At 42.4% G+C, this 26,654-nt stretch overlaps 1 protein-coding gene across 1 annotated transcript in view; it reads right to left on the reverse strand.

The window, feature by feature from the left end:
* The window catches only part of Anxa3 (annexin A3), a 66,428-nt gene extending 40,910 nt beyond the window's left edge, over positions 1-25,518 (reverse strand). Inside the window, exons 1-2 of the mRNA XM_063247216.1 lie at positions 25,415-25,518; positions 22,742-22,794 (exon numbers count right to left, since the gene is read on the reverse strand). Coding sequence (XP_063103286.1) covers positions 22,742-22,756 — 15 coding nt within the window. The 5' untranslated portion in view covers positions 22,757-22,794; positions 25,415-25,518. The remainder of the gene's footprint in view (positions 1-22,741; positions 22,795-25,414) is intronic.
* Positions 25,519-26,654: the final 1,136 nt, after the last annotated feature.

Here is a 26,654-nt window from a genome sequence, read left to right on the forward strand (position 1 = left end):
TGAAGGAGGGGAGGAGCAGAAGGAGGCAGAGGAGAAAATCTCATAGAATTTGCTGAAGCTTTTTTTGTTTAGCCCTGTTTAATTAGATTTCCTTCCATACCCCTTAGACATATTAGCTGTTCTCCTTTTTCTAAGTGATCTTCAGTTGCCTCTAAAAGGAAAATAACACTGAAAACCAGTTGGAAAGGTAAAGCAGGAATGTCCAGGGAAAGCAGAAAAACAGTTTCTCTTAAGAGGACAGCTGCTGAGACTTACCACATGTCAACAACTGTGCTAAGAACATTGCCTGCCTTACCTCATTCAGTCCTAATAATAAACAGGTCTGGTCCACACAAGAAACTTGCCCAGGTTCACACAGCTGTTAATGGTCTATCCCAGCAGTCTTGACTCCTAATTACTAGCCAAGGCAGCATCTCATTTGAACCATCTTCTTCATGACAATGTAATTTTCCCTGACCATCTAAAACTACCACTTAGAGGTCAGTCACGGTACACAATACCTTAAAGTCACTGATCTGGCCAAGATACCTGTCTGCTGCTACCAAGAGGTCATTCTGTCCTTGACCTATACAACAGAGCTGTACACATTGCTTCATGTAAAATACACTGGTTTTATAAAAAGTTAAACACTGATAGTCAAAAAGGCTGAATAAGAGAAAGGCACTGATTCTATTGATATAAAACATTTAAAGATAACTGTTCCACAGTAAGAACAGCAGCAGCTGCAGGGACAATCTGAAAGCGAGGCAAATCCCTATTACTTCTTGTCACTTCATAAACCCCTGGGCGAAGGCCAGATTCAATTAAAGACTTCAAATCAAAGCCTCAGAAACACCTCCAGGCCCACCAGCTCTCTCTGCTCATCATCAAAACCCTCTTTTGGGTCCTGAAACTATGATAGGAAATGGAATCAACTACAAAAATAAAGCAATCAAAACTAAAAACTAAGATTCCACGTTCAGTTCTTCAAGTAAGAAGCAGTCTTCAAAACCAAAAGCATTTTACTGTAAAAGGTCCCCAAATGAAATATAGTGAAGTGGGCAGTACAGGTGGAACTGTCTCCTCCCAAAAGGGGGGTGCTGAAGCCCTAACCCATGGCACTGGAATGTGAGCTGCTTTCCATACAAGACTATGCAGGTGTGATTGGGTGAGGTAACAAGACATTGTGTACACTGGGGAGCTCACCCGAAGTGACTGGTGCTTTTAGGAGGAGACAGTCCCGAAAAGACACAGGTGTGCTGGGAGAATGCAATGTAACAAGAAAGCAAGAGACTACAGCTTTGCAACTCAAGCTAGAACACCAAAGTCGCTCAGTGGAGGAGACGAATCACTTCCCCACAAAAGAAGAAATCTTGAATTGGAGATGATTAAGAAGTGGGAAAGCTCTCCGTTCTCCCTCTTGACCTAAAAACAGGACATCATTTACAAAGACGAAAGGTACCTGTCCCCTTAGGAATACAGCTCAAGAGCACAGCACCCTAGAGATAAACCTGGATTGGCAAGCTTTACTAACTGCCCTTCACTGGCCTTCCCTTGTCCAAACCGCTGCCTGTACATATTCAACTCCTTCGTTTTCCTTCTGTTTCCTCCCCTGTCTAAAAATTAACTGTTGTTTGATGAAGATGCCACAGAAGCATCTATGGAATTTAAACCATCTCTTTGAGAACTACTTATTCTTTACAGGTCTCCCATGAATACATGAAATAAACATGTTAATAAACTCATTTGTTTTTCTCCTGTTAATCTGGCTTTTGAAATAAGGTTTGTAAGAAATTCCAACTGTGAAGTATAGGAATTTTGATCACTTTCATAGAGCAGCAAACCATAAGTCAAGCAAGGATTCTCCTACAAGTTTCAGAGGACAGAGGGACCTTGGCTTTGGACTTTCAGCTTCCGGAACTGCAAGATGATCTATTTCTATTGTTTGAAGCCTCTTGGGTCCTTGGAACTTCGCTCCATCATCCCAGAGAAATTAACACAGCAAGTGAGACAGCAGAGAAAGACTGGCAATGATTCGCCCTGAAAGGGCCAGCAGGGTTCTGGCCATCTCCCCAGGCTGGCCGTGCTCACTGCACAGTGGACAGGGATGGCCAACAGCCAGTTCCTGCCTTTGCCTCAGGCTCCTCGAAAGCCAGAGGGCAGGAGAGAGAAAAGCACGTCCTGTGTGTGGTGGGACAGCAGCTGTGAGGGGTGCCTGACAAGGCAGGGTTGACACAGGGGTGCATTTGGCACACAGCGAAGGTACCTAAAACAACCATTGGCAGCTGTTTTGTGCTCTCTCAGGTGAGAAATGTATTTTCCAGCTTTACTGTGTTAAATCAGTGATGTCACTAGGGTGGCTTTGGAGCAAGAACACTGGAATGTGATGAGCAAGGAGGGTGGGGCTGGACAAACAAAAGGTCTGCAGCTCAGAACCCAGGAAGAGGGCACAAACAGCTGCACTTTCACAAAACACGCATTACAAGGAAGAAAAGCACTAAGCACTACGACAGTTTTCCATGTTCTGACATCATCTTCAATTTCCATCTTCAGAGTACTGCTGCTTTCACTGTAGATGTCTTTTACTTCCTTTGATTGGTTAATTCCTAAGTATTTAATTTTTCTTGGTGTTTATTGAGAATGGCATTTATCTCATTTTTTTCTCTGTGGGTTCAACATTAGAATACAGAACACTATTGACTTTTGTGTGCTGGTTTGTATCCAGCTATATTACTGAATATAGCTAGCTATTTATTCTCAAAGAGTCTTGGTGGACTTTTGGGGGTCTTTTATATAGAGGACCATGTCATCTGCAAATAATGATAATTTCACTTCTTTTCTTATATAAATCCCTTTTATTTTATTTACTTATTTTTTTTTTTGTGGGTTTTTTTGGTACCAGGGATTGAAGTCACCACTTCATGTTTACCAAGCAGTCACTTATACCACTGAGCTAAACCCCCGGCCCTATATCCCTTTCATTGTCTAATTGCTGTGGTGAATGTTTCTTGTGCTGTGTTGAACAAGAACAGAGAACAGGAGTGGACATCCTTGTCTTGTTATGGATTTTGAAAAAGAAAGCTTTGAGATTTTCCCTATTTAATATTATGTTGGCAGTGGGGCTTTTAGCAGATTGAGATAATGTTCTTCTTTGTCTATCTTTTTCATTGTTTTTATCATGGAAGTATAAAAGGTATTTTAATAAAAAGAAAATTTTAAAACTTGTATTTCTAATACTAAGCATATTTCTTACACTGTTTGAGAATGAGAACAAGACACACAGCCTTTTCCCCTGATTAGAAAGCTACAAACTTAACAGCCTTGACACTCCGAGTGCCAATCACAAGGTAAATGTAGCTCAGCCAGACAGAAATGTTTCTCTTATTTCCAAGTTGCAGAGAGTTATCACTTTATGGACAACTCTGTCTGGTCTCAGACAATGATGGATTCTTCCTCTATGTTGTACAATAGTAACTTCATATAGTTGCTGTTTCTGTAAGAGTGAACTCTGCCTAGCAATTAATGATAATGACATGTATAACCAACGGTAGGATATTATGTTATCTATCTTATGTACTTCGTGCTTGCAAACCTATATAACCAAAACCTAAAACTGGTTCAGGGCTGATGATATGGAACTGAGATTCCCTTCACTCCACTAGTATAATAAAGCCGTATGCCTTCCAAAGTTTTTCTGATGCTGTGTCTTCTGTCTGGTCTGGTCCTGAACCCAGGAATGAAAGGATGTTAAGATTTTGTCAAAGGCTTTTTCTATGTCTATTAAGATGACTGTCTGATTTTTGTACTTGCTTCTGTTTATCATTATATTTATTGATTTGTGTTAGTTAAGCCATTCTTGCCTCTTTGGGATAAGACTCACTTGGTCATGATGTCTGAGCTTTTGGATGATCCACTGCATTTCATTTGCAATGATCTGTATCTTGTCAGGCTTTTTTGCACCTACATTCATTAAAGAGATCAGTCTATAGTTCTCTTTTTTGGTTGAATCCTTTCCTGGTTTTAGAATCAGAGTAATGGTAGCAATGGTACCAGGAATGACTATGGGAGTATTCATCCCTTTTGATTTTATTAAAGAGCTTGAGAAGTATTAGATCTTCCTCCAAGTTTTTGTAAAATTCAACAATGAATCATCTGGACATGGGCTTTATTTGGTAGTTTTTAAACTATTTCAATTTTATTGCCTGTTATGGGATTTTTCAGGATTTTTAAATCATCTTGGTTTAGTTTTGGTCATTCTAATGTATGTAGGAATTTATCCGTTTCTTCTGAATTCTCTGATTTTTTTGGTGTAAATGTTTGAGAAGCAGTTATTAATAATCTTTTCCATTTTGGCAAATTTGTTGGGATTTCACCTTTTTCACTGCATTAATATGGGCTCTCTCTACCTCTCTTTCAGAGTATCTAAGGATTTTTCTATTTTGTATATTCTTTTGAAGAACTCATTCACTGATTTTTTTGTAATTGTTTTGTCTCAATTTCATTGATATCGGCACTGATCATTGATCCCTTCCTTTGAACTAGCTTTGTGGTGGGATTGTTCTTGTTTTTCTAGGGTTTTGAGGTATAGCATTGTTATTTACTTGAGCTTGTTCTATTTTTGTGATATGGGTATATACAGCTATAAATTTCCCTTCTTACAGGCTTTCATTGTGTCCAATAAATTCTAGTACATTGTACCAGCCATATTTTATAGTTCTAGAAACTGTCTTATTCCTTCCTTAATTTCTTTGGTAATCCCTTAAGAATATATTCTTTAGTTTCTATTCATTTGCAGTTTCTGTGTTTTCTTTTGTCTTTGATTTCTAGTTTCATTATACTATGATCATAATACACGTGGTATATTCTTTTCTATTTATCACAGCTTGCTTATTTGTCTATTTTGGAGAAAGTTCCATGGGCCATTGAGAAGAAAGTATATTTTGTGGTTGTTGGGTGGCAAAGTCTGGGTATATATTAAATCCATTTGTTTGAAGGTTTCCAACTATGATATGTCTTTGTTGATTTTTTTTCTAACTGATCCATGTATTTGTAATAGTGAGGCACTGAGCTCTCCTTCTATAATATGTTTATGTTCATTTAGTCTTCTATGTCTAGTAGTAGTTTTTTCCTGAAAATAGGGGCACTGTTGTTTGGCCATATACGTTAGTAATTGTTCCCTTAAACAATATGTAGTGACCTTCTTTGGCTCTTTTGATCAATTTTGACTTGATTTCTACTTCATTGCTACATAGGGCAGCTATGGCTTTTTTTTTTTTCTTTTTCCTCCAGGTACCTACTGCATGAAATAGTGTTTTCCATCCTTTGATTTTTAGTCTGTGAATCTCTTTATGAGTTTCTTCAATGTAGCATACCATTGGATTTTGTTTCTTGATCCAGTCCATAATTTATGTCTTTTGAGTGAGTAACTGAGACCATGTACACAGTTATAACTGATAGGTATTGAATTATTCTTGCTACTGTTTTATTTTCCTTTCCATCTTTCCTTTATATTTTATGACTCATCTACCTGGTATGTTTATTCTACTAGGCTTTTGTCATTGTTTGCTTCACTACTTATTTGTTGTATGATGACCTAGAGAATTTTCTGAAGTGCTGATTTTGGTGGTCAAGCTCTTTTTCTTTTTTCTTCCTTCCTTCCTTCCTTCCTTCCTTCCTTCCTTCCTTCCTTCCTTCCTTCCTTCATCAGGGGCTCATTATGTACTTCAGGCTGACCTTTCACTAATTTTATAGCCTAGTCTGGCCTCTAACCTGTGGCAATCCTCCTGTCTTGCCCTCCTGGATTGCTGGAATTACAGGCGTGTACCACCACAACTGGCATAGTGGTCATGGATTTCCTGAGGTGCTCTTTATCCTGAAAATATCTTATTTCCCCAACAACTTTGAAACACAGTTTTGCAGGATTTACCATTCTGGCTTGGAAACTGGTTTCTTTCAGGGCTCGAAACACTTCACTCCATGCTTTCCCGGCCTTTTAGGTTATGTTGCGAAGTGTGCTAAAATTCTAATGAGTTTACCATTATAAGTGATATGTTGATTTTCTCTAACACCTTCTAAGATTCTGTTCAGGTACTGGTCTTCTGGATTGTAACTATTATGTGTTGTGATCACATCTTTTCTGATCACAGCTATTTGGGGTTGTATATCTTTGCTTACATATTTATTAAACTGTTTTCTGTTATTTGGAAAGTTTTTGCTACTATTTCAGTAAAGTGTGATGCTATTTCTGCTGTCTTGTGATTTTTTCACTAAATCTGATAAATTTTAAAATAGTCTTCGCATCATCTAAGAGCTGTTGAGTTCATTTTTCATATTCTCTTGTTCTTAAGGTATCTCTCACTAGTCAGTTTGTCTTCTAGTTCTGACACTGTCCTCATGTAGGTAACTTTTGTTGACCACATTTTCTATAGAATTTTTAATCTCTTGAATTCGATCAGCTTTGGGGAAGTTTAGAATTTTTGGACGCTTTTTGTTAGCTTGTCTATGTTGAGGTTTATGTGCTAATTATAGTGGAAAGCTTTGTTTATAATATGAAGACTTAATGAATTCTACTTTTTAGTGGAATCCTCTGGGAGTTGGTACTATTGGCTTTTGTCTCTGTCCAAGAGCTAACTACCTACTTTCATTTGGGAGGGGAGGCTGTAGAATATCTGGCCCATGACCTTATTTCTCCAACAATGACCCTCCATACTGTTAACAATGCCAAAGCCATTCATACACTGACATCCATAAAAAACTAATTAATACCAATTTAGATAGATAACCAAAAATGGTTTATCTTCAAGCTTAACATCCTTTGCTGGTCAGCAATTTTAAGGGTCTGTGACATCACTTGGCTCCCACATTCCGAGGGGCTTCGTTCCCATGGTGCTGCTGTTCCGTTACTCCCCAACACTGAAGAATCACTGTGCAGGGAGAGAGGCAGCTCTCAGTTCTGTCTTGAACCCGCTCAGACACAGTGTGAAGATGCCTGTGAAGATGCCTGGCAAGGACTGCGGAAAGAAGAGGAAAGCGCCGGGAATCCCAGGCCTTTGGAAGGCAGACTGCCTTTCCCAGGAGAAGGCTGCTGAACTTCTCAGGACAAGCTCTCAAATGAGTGGCAAGGGCCACACCCCAAAAGGCAACCTTTCCAAAATTGGAGACCCCAGGAACATGTGGAGGGCCGTCATGACCAACCGGGTGGAGGAGAGGAAGAACAAGCTTTACGTTGAAAAACTCCAGAAGGATCTAAATCTGCGGCTGAGGGAGATTGAGAGAGAAAAGGCAGCCGCGGATAGGTTTCTGGAAAAGCTTTACCACACAACCGGTTATTTTCCTGATATAAAATTCTGGTGGAACTGATGCCACTGCAGGTAAGTAGTTCATCTAAAAAGCTCAAGTCAGAAAACACCTAATGTTCTCCTGTTCTGTTAGCGTGATATACTTTCGGCAGCCTCTCGTCATATGACTTGAAAGCAGGTTCAATCCTTTTCTTGAAACTCCATGGAGTTAAATTAAATGCCTTCATTATTTGTTTACACGCTACAGTCAAACAGATGTCAAATTGTATAAGCATTACTGTTTGACACTAGACAAATTACCTAACATTTATATAATCCGCGGCTTAGATTTTCCAATTATAAGATGAGAATAGTATTGAACTCAGGAAACTATGTCACATGTTCCTCAGAGGTCAATATAAATCTGTCAGCACAGCATGTAGCACAGAGTAAGCACTCATTGTGTGCAGTGCTATGGTGGTTATTTCTTAGCATAGAGAGCAAGTAGAGATTCCAAACCCACAGATAGGATTGTGGACAGTCTCAGCACTTACAGAGTAAATCATTACTCTAGGATATCAGACACAATAACCTGGTTCACTAGACCTCATCTACCAGGAACAAAAATCTGCCTCTCCCCAAATGATTTTAAAACAAAGATTGACATACAGGTACATAAGTAGAGGCACAGGTAGTATTAGACACTTTTTCATCTCTCTGGGACAAAACACTGGGCACATGCAAGACAGGTTCTTTTGGCTCATGTTTCAGAAGCTCAGAGCAGAGGAAAAGTACTCGACACAGGTCAGCCAGGACAAGGAGAGAAGGCATAAGCCAGAGACCAGGATACACGCTTCCAGGTCACACCCAGGGCCTCACTACTCTTATGGTTTAGATCTAAGTGTCCTTCACAAATCTCTCATTCAGAGGGGGTCTTATGTATGATGTTCCTATTTGTCCCGCCCAGATTAATGCCTCTGGGATTATAGATGCTCAAGGAACAGAAAGAAGTCTCCTTTGCATTTGAGAGCTCAGGTTAGTGTAGTTTGTGGGAAAGTATTTGGGAGGAAGGACCTGCTGCAGAGTGAAATCCTAGTGAAATTTGGAGGGTCATGGTGAGGATGGGTCAGCAGCTGGATCCCATTTACAGTCAAGGTCACTTTCAAGTCTGAGTTACTGATAAGGATAGGTCAGGGCCAGCATAAAGCTCAGAATGTCAGAGTCTGTATTAGAGTAAAGCTTCAAGTTCAGTTTGCATCTCAGAAAAAGAAAATATATATACTGTTTTTGGTACTGGGCATTGAACCCAGGTCTTCACATGGCTCTATACCCATTCCTAGCATTTGATTTTTATTTTTATTTTATTTTTTATTTTAGAATGGGGTCTTGTTAGGTTGCTAAGTTGTCCTGGTGGGCTGGAACTTGTGATTCTCCTATATCAGCATTCCACAGTGCTGGGATTATAGATGTGGACCTGCCTCCACAGCTGGGGAGCACATTTTTAATGTTTTCTATAATAAGAGTGTCCTAGGAGTGTCCACAATACCCATTTCTGTCACAGACGTGAGGCTACTGAGGTGTCACATTTCTTCTTAGGTGAGCTTTCAAGGAGTTGGGCTATTTTATCTACATTGCTAGTTTTTTAAAACCCTGTCCAGGTTGTAATGATAACATATCTGTCATTCTCAAAATAAGTAGTCCAAGTCTTTTCTTTTTCCCTTGATAGCCCAGTTAGGTGTCTGACAGCTTTATAGCTCTCAGTGGAACAGCTGTTGCTTTCACTTTTTGCTTTTAATCTGATCTCTACTATCTTGCTTTTGTCTGTAGATCACTGACTCAATGTTCTCTTTTAAAATCATATTTGTTTATTTTTTGATACAGAGTCTTGCTGGTAAGCTCAACGGGCCTTGCAGTGAACTCAAGACATCATCCTATCTCGGTTTCCCAAGATCCTGAAAGGACAGACGCACACCACCATGTCTCGTGCAGGACTTTTATGTTGTTATCATACATCATTCAGAAAGACTGGAAGCTGATTCTAAGTCCTGCTCTAGCTGTTGCATAAGCAGTGCTGTTGATTAGTCTTAGCTTGTACTCTAGTTTTCATTGCTGTTTATTTTAGAAGTATATTGCTTATTTTTCAAATATATAGGAATTTATGTTATGTTCTTACTGGTTGTAGCTTAATTAAATTAAATACAAGTTTATGTTCTTGCTGGTTTGTAGCTTTATTAGAATAAAAATGTGCCTCATATCATTTTGATCCTTTGAAGTTTGTTGACTCCTATGATGGCCAGTATATGTTCAATGTGTTGTTTCTTACACCTGAGAAGAATATGCACTCTGCATTATCTGTTCTGTGTTCCATACTGGAAAAAGGTTCCCAGCTGCCTGACCACTTGTAAATAGTCACTGACTTGACCAAACTTCAGTAAAGCTGCTCTCCCTGCTTTATTTTATTTTATTTTATTTTATTTTGGTCTTTTTCATTTTTATCGGTACCAGGGATCGAACTCACAACTGCCTGCTTGCAAGGCAGGCGCTTATGCTGCTGAGCTAAATCCCCAGTCCCTTCCCTGCTTTAGTTTAGACAAGGGCCAGGACATAGACTTGTTCTCCTAGATCTTCATTTCAATACTCTGGAGACCAAAGAAACATTCCTCTGTGTCCCTGAAGACTCTGCTGTGTGCTCACTGGCATCTCTGGGCATCCCCTCCTACAGACCTCCTGCTGGCCCTGCCCTCCCCTGTCTGCAGGGCAGACCTGCCCTTCCTGTTTCACTGTGAGGTCCTGGCTGATCCTGAGGGTGGTGTGCCCTGTGCACTGTAATAGTCTTTTCTAACGTTATCAACACTAGATGTGTTTCTGACAGTACACAACTGCCAAAGATCAATCTGTTCACCTTCTGGGCAATGACTACCCAGAAGGTCCCCACACCCAGACCCGATCCAGCAGCCTACCTCAGCCTCTTAAGTACCTAGAATTGCAGGCATGTACCACCATGTATATATTGTATCCACACAGGATATTTAAATGTTATATATTACAAATATATACTAATAAAAATATAAACAAACATAGAATAGAGGTAAAAAGTAGAGCCTCCCAGTGGTTTTGAGGATTAAATGAGGAGATGAATGTCAAGGTTACATGGGGAAAGAGGTAAATTGGGAGGAAATACTGAACTGATACGTTAAGATATCAACATGGAGTAGACATTGAAGACACAAGAATAGTGCCCCGACTTGAAGTCCAGCCAGAGCCATTTGATACAGCAGGAAATGAAGGCACAGAAAATACAGAAACCTTCCCAGTTGCAGATATGGTGTGTGGCCCTGCAAGACTGGATCCCAGGCCATGCGGCTACAGGCTCTATACTCAGTTCCAGTGTGCTCTGCTTCCTCCTCACACTCTTCCCTGTAGACAGCGCTGTGAGCCCCCAGAACCCAGGGAGTCACCTTTGCTTCCTGTCTCTCTTCCCTCCAACTCCAGTCAGCAACACCTGTAAGACCTGACTGAAAGGGCATCTCACATGTGCTGCTCCCATGTCTACAGTCATCCAGATCACCACTAGGCCTCATAAGGGGTCCCTCTCTGCTTCCCTCTTTCGCTCATCTCCAACCACTTCCCCACAGCAGCTGAGAATCTGCTCAATACCCAGGTCAGATCATGTCGCTCATCTAGTTAACAGCCTTCTTGGATCCAACAAAGTCCCAACTCCTGTCACTGTCCATACAGCCCTGGGTAGGGTGGTAGCCTCCTTTGTTGCCCTCCTCTGGAGCCTCTGCCTCCCTGGGCCATCACTCTCCATTTCTCCAAAGCTCCAGCAAGTATCCACTAAACAAGAATTAAGTTATATATTAGACTTGTTGCCTTGGCTCACACTGTCCCTTCTGTGTCTTCAGTGCTCACAAGAGAAATATTTAATGCAAGGTATATAAATATACAAAGATTAATCCTGGGAAGATGGAACAGTAAGCAACAGAGTAACAGCCTCTCTGAGAGAAACAGTGCAGATGCTGGGATATAGCATCACGGGAAGACAAGAAGGAAGGAAGTGAATCCCCTGTACCAAGCAGAATCTAAAGTAAGAACTGAAGCCCACAGAAAGAGTAAAAAAGATAAACTTAAATGAAGATGGCAGTAGCTGACAGAGCCAGACCCACTGTGCAAGAGGAACTGTTGCAATCTAGGGATGCAACCCCAGAGGTCTCTGCAAAGAGACGTGGTGATGGAAGGAAGTGGTGGACACAGAAGATTACATTGGCTGGCGGTGAGTGCAGAAAGCTCAGTTCTACCACAGGAGAGAGCAATTGGTTGGCAGTCACTTTGGAGTCAGCCCTGATAAGCTGCAGGCTCCCTCCAGGAGCTCCTAGCTGGGAGCAGGCAGTTGGAAATTGCCCTCCCCCTACGCACATTCAAGCAGCCATTACCGAGGTTCCTGCCAGTAGGCAGCTTGGTTTGGTGGCAGCAGCCAGCCTCAGCCAGCCTCGCCCTGGTGTGCACTCCAGCGGCCATGGTGGGGGCTCCCCACAGGTAACTAGCTCGGTTAGTGGGGAGTCGCTGGTCCTACACCCACACCCATTCCAGCAGCCAACGGGAGCCAACACAGGCTGGGAAAAATAGCAGACATCCCTGCACCAGCATACCCAGTGGTCACCACCAGATACCCGTAGCCAGTACTGGCTAGAAGAACAAAACAATCTCACTTCAGAGAAATTGTGGGCAGTACAGAAAGTGCCTGGGACCCTACTATTCACTTGTCCGGAAGAACCCAGCAGTATGTCAGGACAAGAAACAAAAGGCAGACTCTGGCCCCCAACCCAAGCAGAGCAAGTCCAGGAGATGTAAACATGGAAAAGATTGGCAGTCGCACACCTGAAATTTCTGAACTGATGGCAACTGAAGTAAGAAACGACTTAATGAGGCTATAAAAGAAATTAACAAAAATACTATCTCACGCAAAAAAAGAAATGAAAAATGTAATAAAAGAATTGCTAATCATATCTAAAGAAGACATAGATTAAAAAATTAGAGGAACATAGGAAAATGAGGAAAACCATGAATGAACAATATAAAAAAGATTTAAAATATATGAAACAGATTCAAAGAGACATCCAGGAAATTAAAAAGTCCATTAAAAGCTGGCAAACCTGCTAGAAAGAAACTGTAGACAGACTTTCAAATCTTGAAGACAAGTTTATAGTTTTCAATCATGAAAAGAAAGATCTTTTAAAATAACAAGTAACTAGGAAGTAACAATTCAAAGGCAGAAAGACAACTCAGAGAAACATAAGAATAATAGGTGTGAGTGAAAAAGCAGAGGTCAACACAAATGACATTAAAAGTCTATTTACAGAAGTAATAGCAGAAAACTTCCCATGCATGGAAAAAGGAAATGACATTCAGGTAAGTGAGGCATGTTGAACTCCTACTGGCCATGATCAAAATAAATCTACACCCAGACATATAATAATCAAGAAATTCAGCACAAAAACAAAATGCTAACAGCTGTTAGAGAAAAGAAGAGATCATCTATAATGGAAAACCAATTAGAATCAGGGCTTGCCGACACAAACCATCAAGTCAAGAAGAGCAAGAAGAGCTTGGAGTGAAGTATTTCAAGTCCTAAAAAGAAAACAACTTCCAACCAGATTGATGTACACTGCAAAACTATCTTTCAACTTTAATGGACAAAGAACAACTGAAGGAATTCATGACCACTAAACAAACCCTACAAAGAATACTGAAGGACATTTTAGAGAGAGATTTAAAAAAAGAAGATCACGGTTCCAGGAACAGCACCAGAGGGGGATCAATGAATGGGGTAAATAATGGAATGGAGGGGGAAAAATAGGCAATCAACAGCAAAAAAAATAGCATGGCAGAGATGAGGCACAGCATGTTGGCCATAATCACTAATACAGATGGCCTTAATTCACCAATAAAGAGAAACATAGACAGAGTGAATCAGGAGAGAGGATCTATCAATATGCTTCATACAAGAAACACATTTAACTCAAAAGGCAGTTCATAGACTGAAAGTCAAAGGAGAAAGAACAATGCTCTATGTGACAGGGACGCAGAAAGAAGTGGGGGGAGCTTGCTCATCAGTTGCACAGTAGATAAGAAAGACAGGGCATTTTTATGCAATGGAAGGCTACTCAGCTATAAAGAAAGATAACCTCAAGGTAAATGGATACAATTTGAGATCATGCTTATGGATGATGTGGTTCAGAGTCACATGAGTGAATACCATGTTGTCTCCTTAATATAAAAAACTAAAGGAGTTAGTGGGATCCAAAATGTACATACATCCTGTGAAAGTGAAAGGGGAGGAAGTGTCTAAAAAGGTAAGGCAGTGGCCATTGTTAATCTATTATTGTGATTTGAAACCCATATTGTTTTCATTGTTCTGTTTAGTTTGGTTTTATTCTGTTTTGGTTTGTCTAATTTTATTGTATTAATGGCAAGGACAACTATTTCAAAGATAACAAAATTTATCATGGTAGTGATTATAGATTTCTTACTAACTTGTTTTGAAGTCCTGTATGGCTGTTTTGTTTTGATTGATTTTATTCTATTGTGTTTTGTTTTACTGTATCATGTGTGATGGTATAGCAACTACTTTGAAGACAACAAGATGCATTATGGTAGTCATTATTGATTTCCTTGTGTTTTGTTTTGAAGTCATGTACCATGTTCATTGGTTTGTTTTGATTGCCACTATTCTGTTTTACTTTGTTTGGCTTTATTCTCTTCAAAATAAAATAAAATTAAAATAAAGATTTATAAGAGTGGCTTACAGTGGCCACCTGCAGAGTCGAGTGTGGAAGAGTGCAAAAGTATAGCCTGCCTCTACACTAAGATCTGATGGATCGAGTCAAAGGTGAAGGCCTGGGGCTCATTATAGTGATCCATGAGAATCAGTAGCAGAAGGCACAGAGTCTACAATGCAAGGCTCAAAGGTCTGATCTGGAAGGTTGAAGGGTCTAAGCTGAAAGCCAGATGATGTCCAACGTGCCGGAGAAGACTGGAGCTCCTCCAAAGAAACAGAAGCAAGCTTTCCTTTTTCATTTCCTTTTTATTCCATTCAGGCGGCAATCCTATCGGGTGCTGTCACTCACATCCAGAGTGGATTTTCAGTCTTCAGTGAATCCCTGCAGCCACACCTAGAACTATGCTGATCCAATTTAGTTGGGTATTCTCTACTCAAACTGACACCACAAGTTATCACACCCTCTCCCTAGAAGGTCTTTCTCCCTCTAGTCCTCCCCTTCAAAGCCAGTTTCTGGTGGATCTTCCTGGACTCAGAATCTGAGAAATCCTCTCTCCATCACAGCAACTCTTTCACCATCAGGGCACACAGCATTCAGTGATAGCTCTTACCTCACTCTGTGCCTACCTTTTCTGAAATCAAGTCCCAGAGAGCAAAGATCTCACCAGCATAAGTCCAGCTCCTAGCCCAGCACACACTTCCCAGACAGGGTTGAAAGAAAACAACTGTTTGTTGAAGGTAGATAGATGCAAGACAATGACATCTCAAGGTGTGAGATTTTTCCTTGGGTTATACTAAATATCTGGCTGCCCGATGAAACTATTTTTCTCAAATATCAAAAGTCCAGAAATCAAAGTGAGCACCACATCCAAGGAGATTTGGAAGATGTCCCAGGGCCAGCAGTTCCTCTTGGACCAGAGGATGAAGGCACCTTGGTGACCAGTGATCTGATTTGTCTTCCTCATCTGTGTAGATACTTGGGGTTTCTCTGACAAAGGTAGCAAACTCAATTTTCTGGACTGAAGATGAAACACTGTGCTCCCAGAAAGACTTGATCAACATAAAAATCCTTCTCAGAGTAATTTTCATGGTAGTTTTAAGTACTACAGATTCATCTACCTGTAGGTCATCCAGCACCAGTATCTATGGATTACACCTGGTTTCACAATCCACATCAAGTGCTTAACTGAGTCAAGAATTCTGGATCAAATTCTCCTCTTATCCAAGAGCCGCAGAGAACTGAAGATGGCCACATCCTCAACTCCAACTTCATCTTCTAGAGCAGACACCTTTGTCCAAGGAACCTGGCCCACTGAAGTAGACGTCTGGCAATATTCACATCTAAAATTGTCCTCGGAAGGACACAAGCTGAGTCTTAGGCCAGCTGCTATAACAAAATACCACAGCCTGAGTAACTTATAAGTAGCAAGAATGAATTTATTGCCCTGGATTTAGCTCAGTGGTGTAAGCACCTTCCTGGCAAGTGCAAGATCATGAGTTTGAACCCCAGTACCAAAAAGAAAAAACAAAGAATTTATTTCTCACTATTTTGGCGGCACTGACAAACATCCAAGTGAAAGTACCCTTTCTGGGTCCCTGAGTCTCTCCCCCCACCAGAAGTGACTAACCAGCTGTCTCAGACCTTTTTTATAAGGGCAATGACCCCATTCCTAAGGTCTCCTCCAAGTCCTAATCACCTTCCAATGGTCCCACATCCCAATCCCATCAGGAGTTAGGATTTTGCATATGAATTTGGAGGGATAGAACTTTTCAGGCCATCGAGTTTTGAACTACAGTGATGAGACCCACTCTCCATCCACCTCACCCCGGTGGGGAGGGGAATAGCCCCTGAGGGAAGAGGTCAGGAACACCTACTGTTGGTAACATCCTAAGAGGGACCCTTCTTGCATAGAAGGGCACATCGCTAATGTGCATATGACAGGAGCATGAAATGGGTTATGTATGATTTGTTTGGGAACTGGTGATAATCCTAACAAGTTGCTACAGGACTTAAGAGTACTTCCTAATGTAAAGTGCACCTGGAAGAAAACGGCCAACAGCTCATGAGAGGATAGCTGGGACTCTCTGTGGCCTTTGGAGGATCCTAAAGCATCATAAACTAGAATCATGATACCTCATCAAATCTTCTATGCCTCCCCCTCCTTTCTCCCTCCTCCTCATGCATTTCATGTTCGCAAATACACCCTATTCGCTGGACTCAGTTTTCCCCTGGCTGTGCCCTGTTCATCCGTCTGTCTGTTCCTCCCCAGGACTCTCCCAGCTGGCTCCTTCAGCCACGCTGACTTCCACTCATGGATGAGCAGACAATAGCATGCCCCGTCATTCTCATTATCCCACTTCGCTTAAATAGACTTGTGCATTTATCCTTTGTTTATTGTCCAATAAAATGTAGGCTCCGTGTTTTCTATTTCTTTTTCTCTACTATATTTGCCAAAGCCTAAGTGCCTGACACATAGGAGATGTATAGCAAATATCTGTCAAATGAGAAGTAAATACAGATTTTCTTGTCTGGGGTGATCTTGTTTCTTTGATGAATTCTCCAACGGTACTATCAGACATGTCAGAGCTCAGTGTCATGCTACAGATGCATTCTTCACTTTTTCTAATGCCTGTTCATATGGGCAATGACCAGTAAAACGGATTTCCAAGAGAATCAAATCATGCCGTCTCCCCTTCACATCCACTGTTCTCCAATGTGAAAGATTTTCCTTCCTTTTTGCCTCTTTACCAGGTGTATCTAGGGATTCATAAGTTACACTCGCATCATGATTAAATGTAAAGGAAGGCCCTTTGTGGATCAGGTGTGGCAAAGAACAGCTCTTGACTGCTCACTGCACTCATCCCTCCTGAGATCCTCTCTTCTCACTCAATTACAAAGTATTCTTTTGGGCTTTCTCATTTAAAAAAAAAAAAAAAAACCTTCAGTGCTTTGATTTGAAAGCCAGGCCTCATCTGTTTTTATTAACTTCCTGCAGAGAGGCAACTGTGTGCAGGCCAACAGTACCCTACAGATGCTTCCAGGAACATGGCTTAAAACACACACAAAGGACACAGTGAGTCATTACCATGCTGAGGAGGAGCTATCCAGGAAAGCGGCCTGTTCTGCTGGGAATGGGAAATACTGCTTCAGAGGACATAGTGTCAAGGCCACCACTGTCTATTCCTGAGAGGTGGTAGATGGAAAGAGAGAGGCCAGAGATGGAACTCAACAGAATATGCAGACACAGGCATCTTCCCCACACATTTATTCTGCCTGCTTAGGCAGAGCAAACACACCTGGAAGGAAAGGAAGAAAAGGATGTCCCTGCCCACGTAAAAACTATGGCACTGGACAGGGCTCTCTCATTCTGTGAACCCAGGACTAACAGCACCCAATGCCTGAAGCTGGTGGCACCCAGGGACAGAATCTGAAAGGGATTATCTTTCCCAAACACTTGCATCTCAGGACATTGTGCCTTTCCTGAAAGCTCTGCCACGGTGCCACTCTTCTGGTCACCAGCAAATACAAGACCCCTGTGTCCTCCTGTGTCAAGCTGCACCACTTTGATTTCCAGGAAGGAAGGGAAGGTCTGGGAGGGGCTGTTGTTCTCCGGCTCTCTTCATTAGCTCACTGTTACAAGCCAGCTTTCTTTGACTGCAACTTTCCACCTTACATCACTCTACATCCGCACCGCCCCTGGTAAGGATCCTTTTTAGTCTTTCCTACATGAATCCCATGTCTTTGAATAACTCTGTCTGTCAATGTTTATTACAAAACATAAACTCATTTTCCCAGTTCCCCTCATTATTAAAGCTATAACTAAAATTAGAACTTCTGCTTGGCATTCATAGCCAGTGCCACTAGTGTCAATATAATTTTAATAAAAATAAAAGGGTATGCTGTTTGGGAAACTTTGTGCCTTAGTGTAAATCACACATGTGAGGAATGACAAGGAGTATATCTGGTCTTTGTCCTAGTCTAGGTGGAGTTTTAAAAGCCATGGGAATTTCCTGAGAGATAACAAGTGTTTTTGTTATGCTCCTGAGGTGACTCCTGGCAGCCCCATAGGTGGCTGCAGGATTTTAGCTGGTCACTAGAAAACCAAATGTGGTTATGGAGCTGGAACTCTGGGCCAGCTGACCTCCAGAAGGAAAAGGGAGCTGGATATTGAGTTCAACTGTATGATAAGCAATCAGTGCTCAGGGAACCTTGACTAATGCTCCACACAGTGTGACTCCCATGCACTTCCTGGTTAGTGGAGACACAGATGGGCAGTGAGGATGGCCCACCCCAAGTCCATGGGGCTGGGGCATGAACACTCTGTGGGTAGCCCTTGTAATAAATCTCCAAACAGAAGTAGAGCTCTTTCAGGGTGTTCTCCAATCAGGCTAGTAAATTTTAAATCGGAGTGGGTATCACTGACAATTCCACATTTATGGCCCACCAATCAGAAGTGTGGGGAGTAAACAAAATTTGTGATTGGCATTGGGAGTGGAGTCCTGGAGGATAAGCTCGTGAACCTGGGTAATCTGATGGTAACCCCCAAAGGGTCTGAACTGAATTCCATCCCACCTACCCATCTGCATTCACAGCTAGTGTCAATATAATTTCAATAAAAATAAAATAGGAGTAGAAAAAGAGCACTAGATGCCTTAAGGTATACAGGCATTTAATATACTATAAATATTGAAAATAGAAGTGGTCAGAAAGTGGTCAGAAGTGGTCAATGCAGAGATCAGCCATCTGTCTCAGGTAGCTTAAACAGAACCATTTCACTGGGGAGGACATGCAATTGATTTGAAATAAAATCACATCGAGGAAATAGGCAGAAGCTCCTTTACTAAAACAGCTGCAGGCATATTATTTAGCAAGGAAGATGTTTTTAGGATAAAATGAAAGCCGTGCATGGAGATGCATGCCTTAATCCTAGGCCTTCTGTCAAGAAGTGAGATAGCAGAATATGTCTAAACAGGACATTTAAGAGTTCAATATAAACAAAATGCCAGTGCAACAGAGACTACTTATCTGAAACAATGATAGTTTTGCATAGCCCTAAATAGACTATAAAAGACCTAAGCAACCAGCCCTTCTTTCCTACTCAACACTACTGTGCTGAAATTGCCATGAGGTCTTTGCCCTTGCTCACATTATTCTAATAAACTAACTACACACTGCTAACCTCAAACCAACCTCCAGACTCTAGATATGGGTGCACTGGATGGCTCATTTGCACTTGGCTGCCTACGTGCTTTTGTGGCTAAGACAAAAAAGGAACAAAAGAAATGAAATCAGCTAAGGCCTGGGCACACTCAGCCATCGATTCAGGGAAGGCCTCCAGAATCCGCTCAAGGAGGGTTTAGAACAAGTTTTTCAAGAATGGACATGGATAAAAGAAGCCAGCTCATCCACTCAATGACCTGTTGGTGTCATAAGCCCCAGCTCCCCTAACACAATGTGGTAACTTCCTTTGAAATAAATGTGACAACTGCTCACACCCATGAAAAGGGCCCAACCACCCGTCTTCTCACTGTCCAACCACATAGCTTCTCCTTTCTCCCTTCCCACTCACGCTCCTTCTACCAACCAATGGGAAGGCAGAGTTGAGCTCCTTTCCTTTAGCTCCTGATTGGTTTTTTTTTTTTTTTTTTTTTTTTTTGCTGGTTGACAATACAGTGAAGTAATTGCTTTTTGTAAAACCCCAGTATCATAGTATTGGGTTTTAAGTGCATTGGGCATCAACCTGGGTTCCATGATAGTGCTCTGAGATATGAGTATTTATAATGGGAAATCTGAATTTTTGTTAAATGCCAACATTTTTAAGTGTACAATTCAGTCGTGATGAGATATCACTCCATTTTGAAAGACATCACCAGAACTTTTTCATCTTGCAGAAGTGAAACTCCACTCTGACCAAATAACAATGCCTCCTTTTTCCCACTTGGCCCCCAGAAAACACCGTGCTGCTTTGTGTTCCTATGAACTGGGGTCCTCTGGATACTTTATATTACTGGGATCAGACAATATTTGTCTCATTCTACCAGTGACTTACTCTACCTAGCATAACATGCTCCAGGTTCATCCGTGGGTGCATGTGGCAAGATTACCTTTGAATTCAAAGGCTGAATACTCTGCTAATGTGCGTGTGAATTGCATTTTGTTTATCCACACATATATGGGTCTATACTGAGCTGCTCCCACCAACGGGCTAGTCTGAAGTACAGCAATGAACACAGATACACACCTATTTCTTCAGTATCCTAGATCCTAGATACACTCCCAGAAGTAGGATCGCTCAATCATATGGTAGCCTTACTGTTACCTGTTTAAGGAACTGCCACCTTGTTCTTTGTAGCAGTTCTGAGTTGCTCTTCAGTCTTGCTCTTTGAGATCAGCATAATCCAAGGAGATTATCTTGGATTATCTGGTCGAGCCCTGAAAGCAGAGAAACTTCTTTTGCTAGGGGAGGAAAGGAAGGTAGAAGAGAGATCCCAGAAAGAAAAGGTTGAGATTCCACAAGTGAGGGCTCAATACATCCTTCCTAGTTCTAGATGATGCAGCCAGATGTAAAGGACTGGCAGCGGCCAGTGAGAGCTAAATCAGCCCCTGCAGGATGTAAAGACCTCAGTTTGATACTGCAATCCATCATCTAAGTGGTCTGGCAGAAGGATTCTCTGCAAAGTCGCCAGAAAGGCCGAGAGCCCTGCCAAGTGCCTTAAGTTTAGCGTTCTGAGACTCCTCATGGGTCTCTCGCATATAGAACAGTGACATATACAGATGCTATTTTAACTGTTAAATTTTTGGTAATTTCTTAAAGTTGAAACAGCAAATATATCCTATCCCACCCTCGCCTGGGTCTGTCCCAGCCCTCTGAGATGACAGCTAGAGAATATAACTGATCCCATACCAATTTCCTTAGATACCAGGACTAGGGTTTTAGAGGGGTGGTTTTGTTTTATTTTGTTTTCCATATGACTCTGCTAGAGGTCAACAAAAGCAGCAGGGATCTCATGTTGCAAAAGGCAAAGTCAGCTTCCTGGTCAGTGGCCGAGAATAATGGGAGGACAGGCACAGCCATCATCAGCCAATCTCCCCTGTGGTGCTCTGCCAGGGGCAGGCACATCTCCACTCCTCTTTAAACTCCTCTCATTCCTTATTCTAAAATATTTGCTTGCAGTTTTTGTTTTTTTAAGCTACCTATAATCCCAGAACTTAGGTGGCTGAAGCAGGAGGATCACTTTGAGTTCAAGGCCAGCCTGAACTACATAGTGAGAGCCTATCTCATAAGCAAATTCAAGAGTACAGCAGGGGATACACTGAAAAGTACATGTGCCCTATCTTTAGGGGCTTTGTGCCCCTTCTTTTCTAGGAAGTGTCCATGAATACCATCTTACTGCATAGTCTTTTTCTTTCTTTTAGCCAGAATCACTCATACATACTATTCTGTATTTTCTGTATGGGTACGTATAGAGCCAGCTTCCTATTTCCCCTCATTTCCTTTAATGATCACACAAAAAAGCTAAAATTACAAACAAGCATAAATGAATATCCCTTCATTTTTCAAACATTTAAATCTCTATGATACACACTCACAAGTGGAACTCCTGGGTTTGATGACGAATGCACGTAACACTGAGAGAGAATGACCAAAGAGTATACTGAATTTATTCCCCCACGAAGTGAGGATGAGTCCGTGTTTTGCCTATGGTCTCTGTACTGTGGATTATGTTGCATATTTTTCACCTTTTCTACTTTCTCAAGTAGAAAAATGGTTCACCTTGCAGTACCCACATTCCTTCTATTCTCAGTGAAGTGTAGCATTTTTCTCTATGTTCACTAGATATAATTCTTTTCATGTCCTATTTATGTGTCTTGCTAATCTTTCATCATGTGGTTTTTAAATTGATTTATTCAAGTTACTTTCATGTGAAAGGTTTGTCTAATGTGCTCCAAATATTTTTTCCCTTAGGTTGTCTTCTGAGGTTTCTAATTAATTGCTGTCATAGTTATAAATTCATATGTGGTTAAACAGATCAATGTTTTTCTTATAGCCTTTGGTTTGGGGCTATTGTTTAATTACTTTTCTACACTATAAGATTACTTTAAAATTCAACTTAGTATATCACATCTCCTTCATTTCTGTATTTTATCCATCTATATTTTACACTTTAAGGAGAAAGAAGGCAGATATACTTTTCCCTAAACAGCTAAAAGTATTCCTTAGTTATTGAAAAAGCTATCTTTTCCTTGATGCTGTGAAGCACTATCTTTATCATATAATACATATAATATCATATAGTACATATAAAGTCTATACTAAATTTATTTTTTACCACTCTGCTTTGGTGTCACCACAAATTATTTTAACTATGTAACTGTATTACACATTTAAAATATTTTATTACTTTTGCATATTTGTTAGCTTTTTAAATGTCTTCAGATGAATTTTTTATCAACATCCAAAAAGTTGTTCATGGTGCTTTGATTTTCTTTGTTATTTATTTTATCTATTTAGAGTGAGGGAGGGTCTCGCTATACAGTTCAGGCTGTAGCCCAGGCTGGCCTCAGACTCCCAGTGATCTTCTGTCTAAGCCTTTTGTCTAAGTGTTGGGTTGACAGGTGTGCACCACCACTGGTTTGATATTTGATTTTATGGATTTTTATTTGACCCAGTTTAGTCACTGTTACAAAGCCTTGAAGTTTACTTACCCAGATCGAAGCCATGGTATCTTTCCTTTTCCTTCAGCCGAAATGACACTGACCTATTTTTAAAACAAACAAACAAACACCAACTTATATAAATCTGTGACTCAAAATAATCTCAGTCCAGCTGTTAATCATTTTTTTTTGTCTAGCACTTTTTGAGACAGGTGTCATATGTAGCTCAGGCTGGTCTTGAACTCACTGTGTAATCTAGGTTGGCCTTCAACTAATTCACAGTGGTCCTTCTGCCTCAGCCTCCCAAGTGTTGGGGTGACAGTGTGATATTTGGATAGACCTGGTGCCAACTCTTAATCTTTAATCCAGAAAATAGAAGTCAACATTCAAAGAAACACCTTCTCAGAAAAAGAATGTCTCTGACATCAGGAATCCATTTAACTAAACAAATATTTACTTGGCATTTAGCATCCACAAAAAACTGCGCTATGACACTCAGGGTTCCATGACAAGGAAGAAAAAATAGCTATGCTTAAGGGCTTGTTAGCCTGTGTTTGACTGACTTAAAAACTCAGAAGCCAAGAGAGGTGGGTGCCGGTGTAGTCTATAGTCCCAGATATAGAGGAAGCTGAGGTAGGAGGATCACTGGTGCTCAGGACTTCAAGGCCAGTTTGGGCAGCACAGCAATTCTCAGTCTCATAAAAAACCAAACCAAAAAAAAAATATATAGATATAGATATAGATATAGATATAGATAGATAGATAGATATTTTTACAGTATAACTATTACATGGGGAGGGGGAGATTAACTGGGAACTGAACCCAGGCACTTTGCATTAACCTACATCCCTAGCCCTGTTCTTACTTTTTAGTTTGAGACAGGAACTCACTAAGTTCTCCAGGCTGGGACTGAACTCATGATTCTCCTGCCTCAGCCTCCCAGAGTGCTGGGATGACAGGTGGGGCCACTATATTGCTAATTTCTTTTAATCAGGACACACTGCATCACAGGGAACAGGAGACAGAAAACTGCTCCTGCCCCTCAAAACCAACACAGATCCTAGTTGGCTTCTTTGGGATTGCTCCTGCTGTCACCCATGTCCCACTGGCTCCAAGCAGCCCTGTCTGCTCCCACAGGAGGCCAGGCCAGCCCTTGGATGGGGCCCAGGTAAACAGCCAGGTCTTTGAGAGCATGGGCTTTCCTCCCTCAAGCACATTCCTACAGGTTGGCAGATCTTCAGCATTGATTTAGAAACACAAACTGACCCCACCCATCCTGGAAACGAAATATTCTAAAAATCCAACAACAGCCCCTGAACTGAGTCCCAAAGGAAAGCAAATTTATAGTTCCTAGAACAGTTAGCCCTGGATCTGCAGGCTCTCTGCAGCTTAAGCCTGTCCAGTTGCGTCTAGGCCTCCATCTCTCGCTCCACAATACACAGTGGAATCAAGGGACCCCTAAGAGTTCTACCTTTGCTCTTAAAGCTAGACACAATTTCTTTGAGCCCCATCTGTAATATCAGCATCATATGTTCTTACTATGTGCTGCCTAGCACAGAAAAGTCCTGGAAAGTCAACCTGCAAGGTGGGTGTTTTTGCCATATTTCTTTATGGTTGCACAGTAGCCATGGGAAAAAAATGTATCGCGTGAATGAGTTAATATAAACCTCAAACAGTCCAGGGAGTCAGAGGCCACCCATTGATAACATCTCTGTGTGCAAAGGCAGAAGCAGGGGCACCGAGGGGTGGGATAAACTCCGAAGTCTCCCTACCCAGTACAGGCAGCTGGACTGCTAGGGCAGAACTCAAGCCAGGTTTTCTGCATCACTTACATTCCTGGACTCACCTGGCCAAAACTGCTACTCAGTCCCAGTTGATCCAGTGTAATTTCTAAAATACTAAGAATGATTACTGATTTGCCACGTAATTTTTGTGAACACCTCACCCTGGAGGCCAAATGCCCTAAACAATAGAACTTCAAACACTTCCTGGAGTATAACAGTGGCCGCTTATTACCTTCACTTCCCTCTAAACAGACTTCACCACACACTCTACGGCTCTGACAAAGATCCGGTTTTCTTTACATTTTCACTATTTCCATTCTGCTCAGTCTCAAGTTTTGTGTCTTCATGATAAATCAGTGGCAGTATCTGCACGAAATAACTATTGTAATGTTGCTGACAGAGGTGGACTGGCGGCTCTCGGGGCAGGCTGAGCCTGGGCACACAACCGGGTGCCCAGCAGCAGAGGGCCCCGCACCCGAGGGCGCGAATGCCAGAGACTGCGTGGGTCCAGAGCGCGCTGCAGCCGGAGGAAACGGAGCGCCCGTCCTGGGAGAGGCCAAGGCCACCAGCCCACACCCAGCGGCTCCTAAACCCTTTACTCCACCCCGCTGCGAAAAAGTGGATCGGCCACCACGAGGGGCCCCGGCTCTGAGCCACTCCACCTGCGGCTCCGAGGGCCCTTCCGACCCCGCTCTTCTGTCCCCAGAAGCTTTAGACGCAGAGGCCGCCAGGGCTCACAGAGTTCCTTGGGCTCCAGCGGGGACAGCGGGTGCCCGCCCCGCCCTGCCGAGACGTAGGCGCTACTGCTCCCCTGCCTCAGTTTCCCCGGTTCTCAAGCACAGGGCTCTGGGTCTACCTCCCTCCACTGTGCCCTCCCCACGTCGCGCAGCCAGGCGGGTGCAGCACGACACTGCTGGGGGGCGCGGGCTGGGGCACTTACCTGGGCGAGCAAGGCAGAGGGGACGCGCCTGCCCCGCGCAGCTGCTAGCTGCTCCGCTCGCGCCGCGCCCCGCCCTGCCCCGCCCCAGCGCAGGCCTCAATCCGGACCTGCGCCCCGCCCAGGAACGGGAGGCCACGCCCACGCGGCCGGGCCCTGCCCCGGGCCCTCTGGCCTTTGGCCAGCTATGTCCTCGCCTCCCACCTCTGCATCGCCTCTTTTTTGTTCTCTGCTACTACTTGTGTTACTGGCTTCGGTTTATTGCACTGTTTATCTTTCTGCAGGCACCCTGGATGGAGGAATTGGTCCTGGCCTCCAGGGAGCTCCTGCCCGGTGCAGGGGCTGACACTCAGCGGGAAAGTGGCCCTATCCAGTCCTTCGGGTCCGGGCACGGTTCTTCCAAGGGTTCGGGGTCTCAGTTTGTGTCCCAGTCCCTCCATGAAGGAGTCGCTGTCATCACCCCCATTTTGTAAGTGAGGAAACAGACCCAGAGAGGGTAGGGAAGTTCAGCAGTCACGTAGCAAGTAAAGGGCAGAGGTAGGCCTTGGGCCCTGGGTATTTTAGCAATCTCTCTGCTCAGCTCCCTGACTTGCTAAGGAGAGGATTAGAACTCGAGATCTGGGAGGCAATCGGGTGAGAGGGCTTTAGGAACAACGAAAGAAAATCCACAAAGCTGAAAAGCAAAACCCTACTTACTATGAAGGAATTGTGAGCAGTTGTACATTGAAAGATGTAGAAACTACCCATTTATCTGGTAGCGGGCAATAAAGTGATAGTTTTCATTAACTTTTTTTCTTTTTTAATCTTAAAGGTGGAAGAGTTTTCTGGCACAATAGAGTAGCAAAAGTCCAAAACGAACAGGTTTATTGAGATGAGGATGTGGGAAGGAGCACACAACCCATGGTGCCTGGGCTGTCTCCTTCCACCGACCTGACTATGGGGTATAGGTAACCTTTGAGCAGGGGTGGTGCTTAGGGCAGGCATTGATGATGCAGAGGAGCTGATTGAAGTTTTCTTTACACACAGACAGGAAGGAGAGTTGAAATTAAGGCTGAAAAGGAAGCAGGAAGTGGTAGGTGTTCCCGTTAGACCACCATCATAACCATACAGTAATTTATACTAGGGCAAGAACCTTTAATTCCTGTCTCTGTATTGTTAGGAAAAGGGCAAAGTCTCTCTCTTACTACTTCCTGCTGAATGGGAGCGCTGTATTGGGGTTCAGGAAGGTTAATGGGATGAAGGT

Source organism: Cavia porcellus, unplaced genomic scaffold, assembly GCF_034190915.1.
Source record: "Cavia porcellus strain 051 isolate PalLab524CR breed Dunkin Hartley unplaced genomic scaffold, mCavPor4.1 scaffold_4, whole genome shotgun sequence".
Lineage (NCBI taxonomy): Eukaryota > Metazoa > Chordata > Mammalia > Rodentia > Caviidae > Cavia > Cavia porcellus.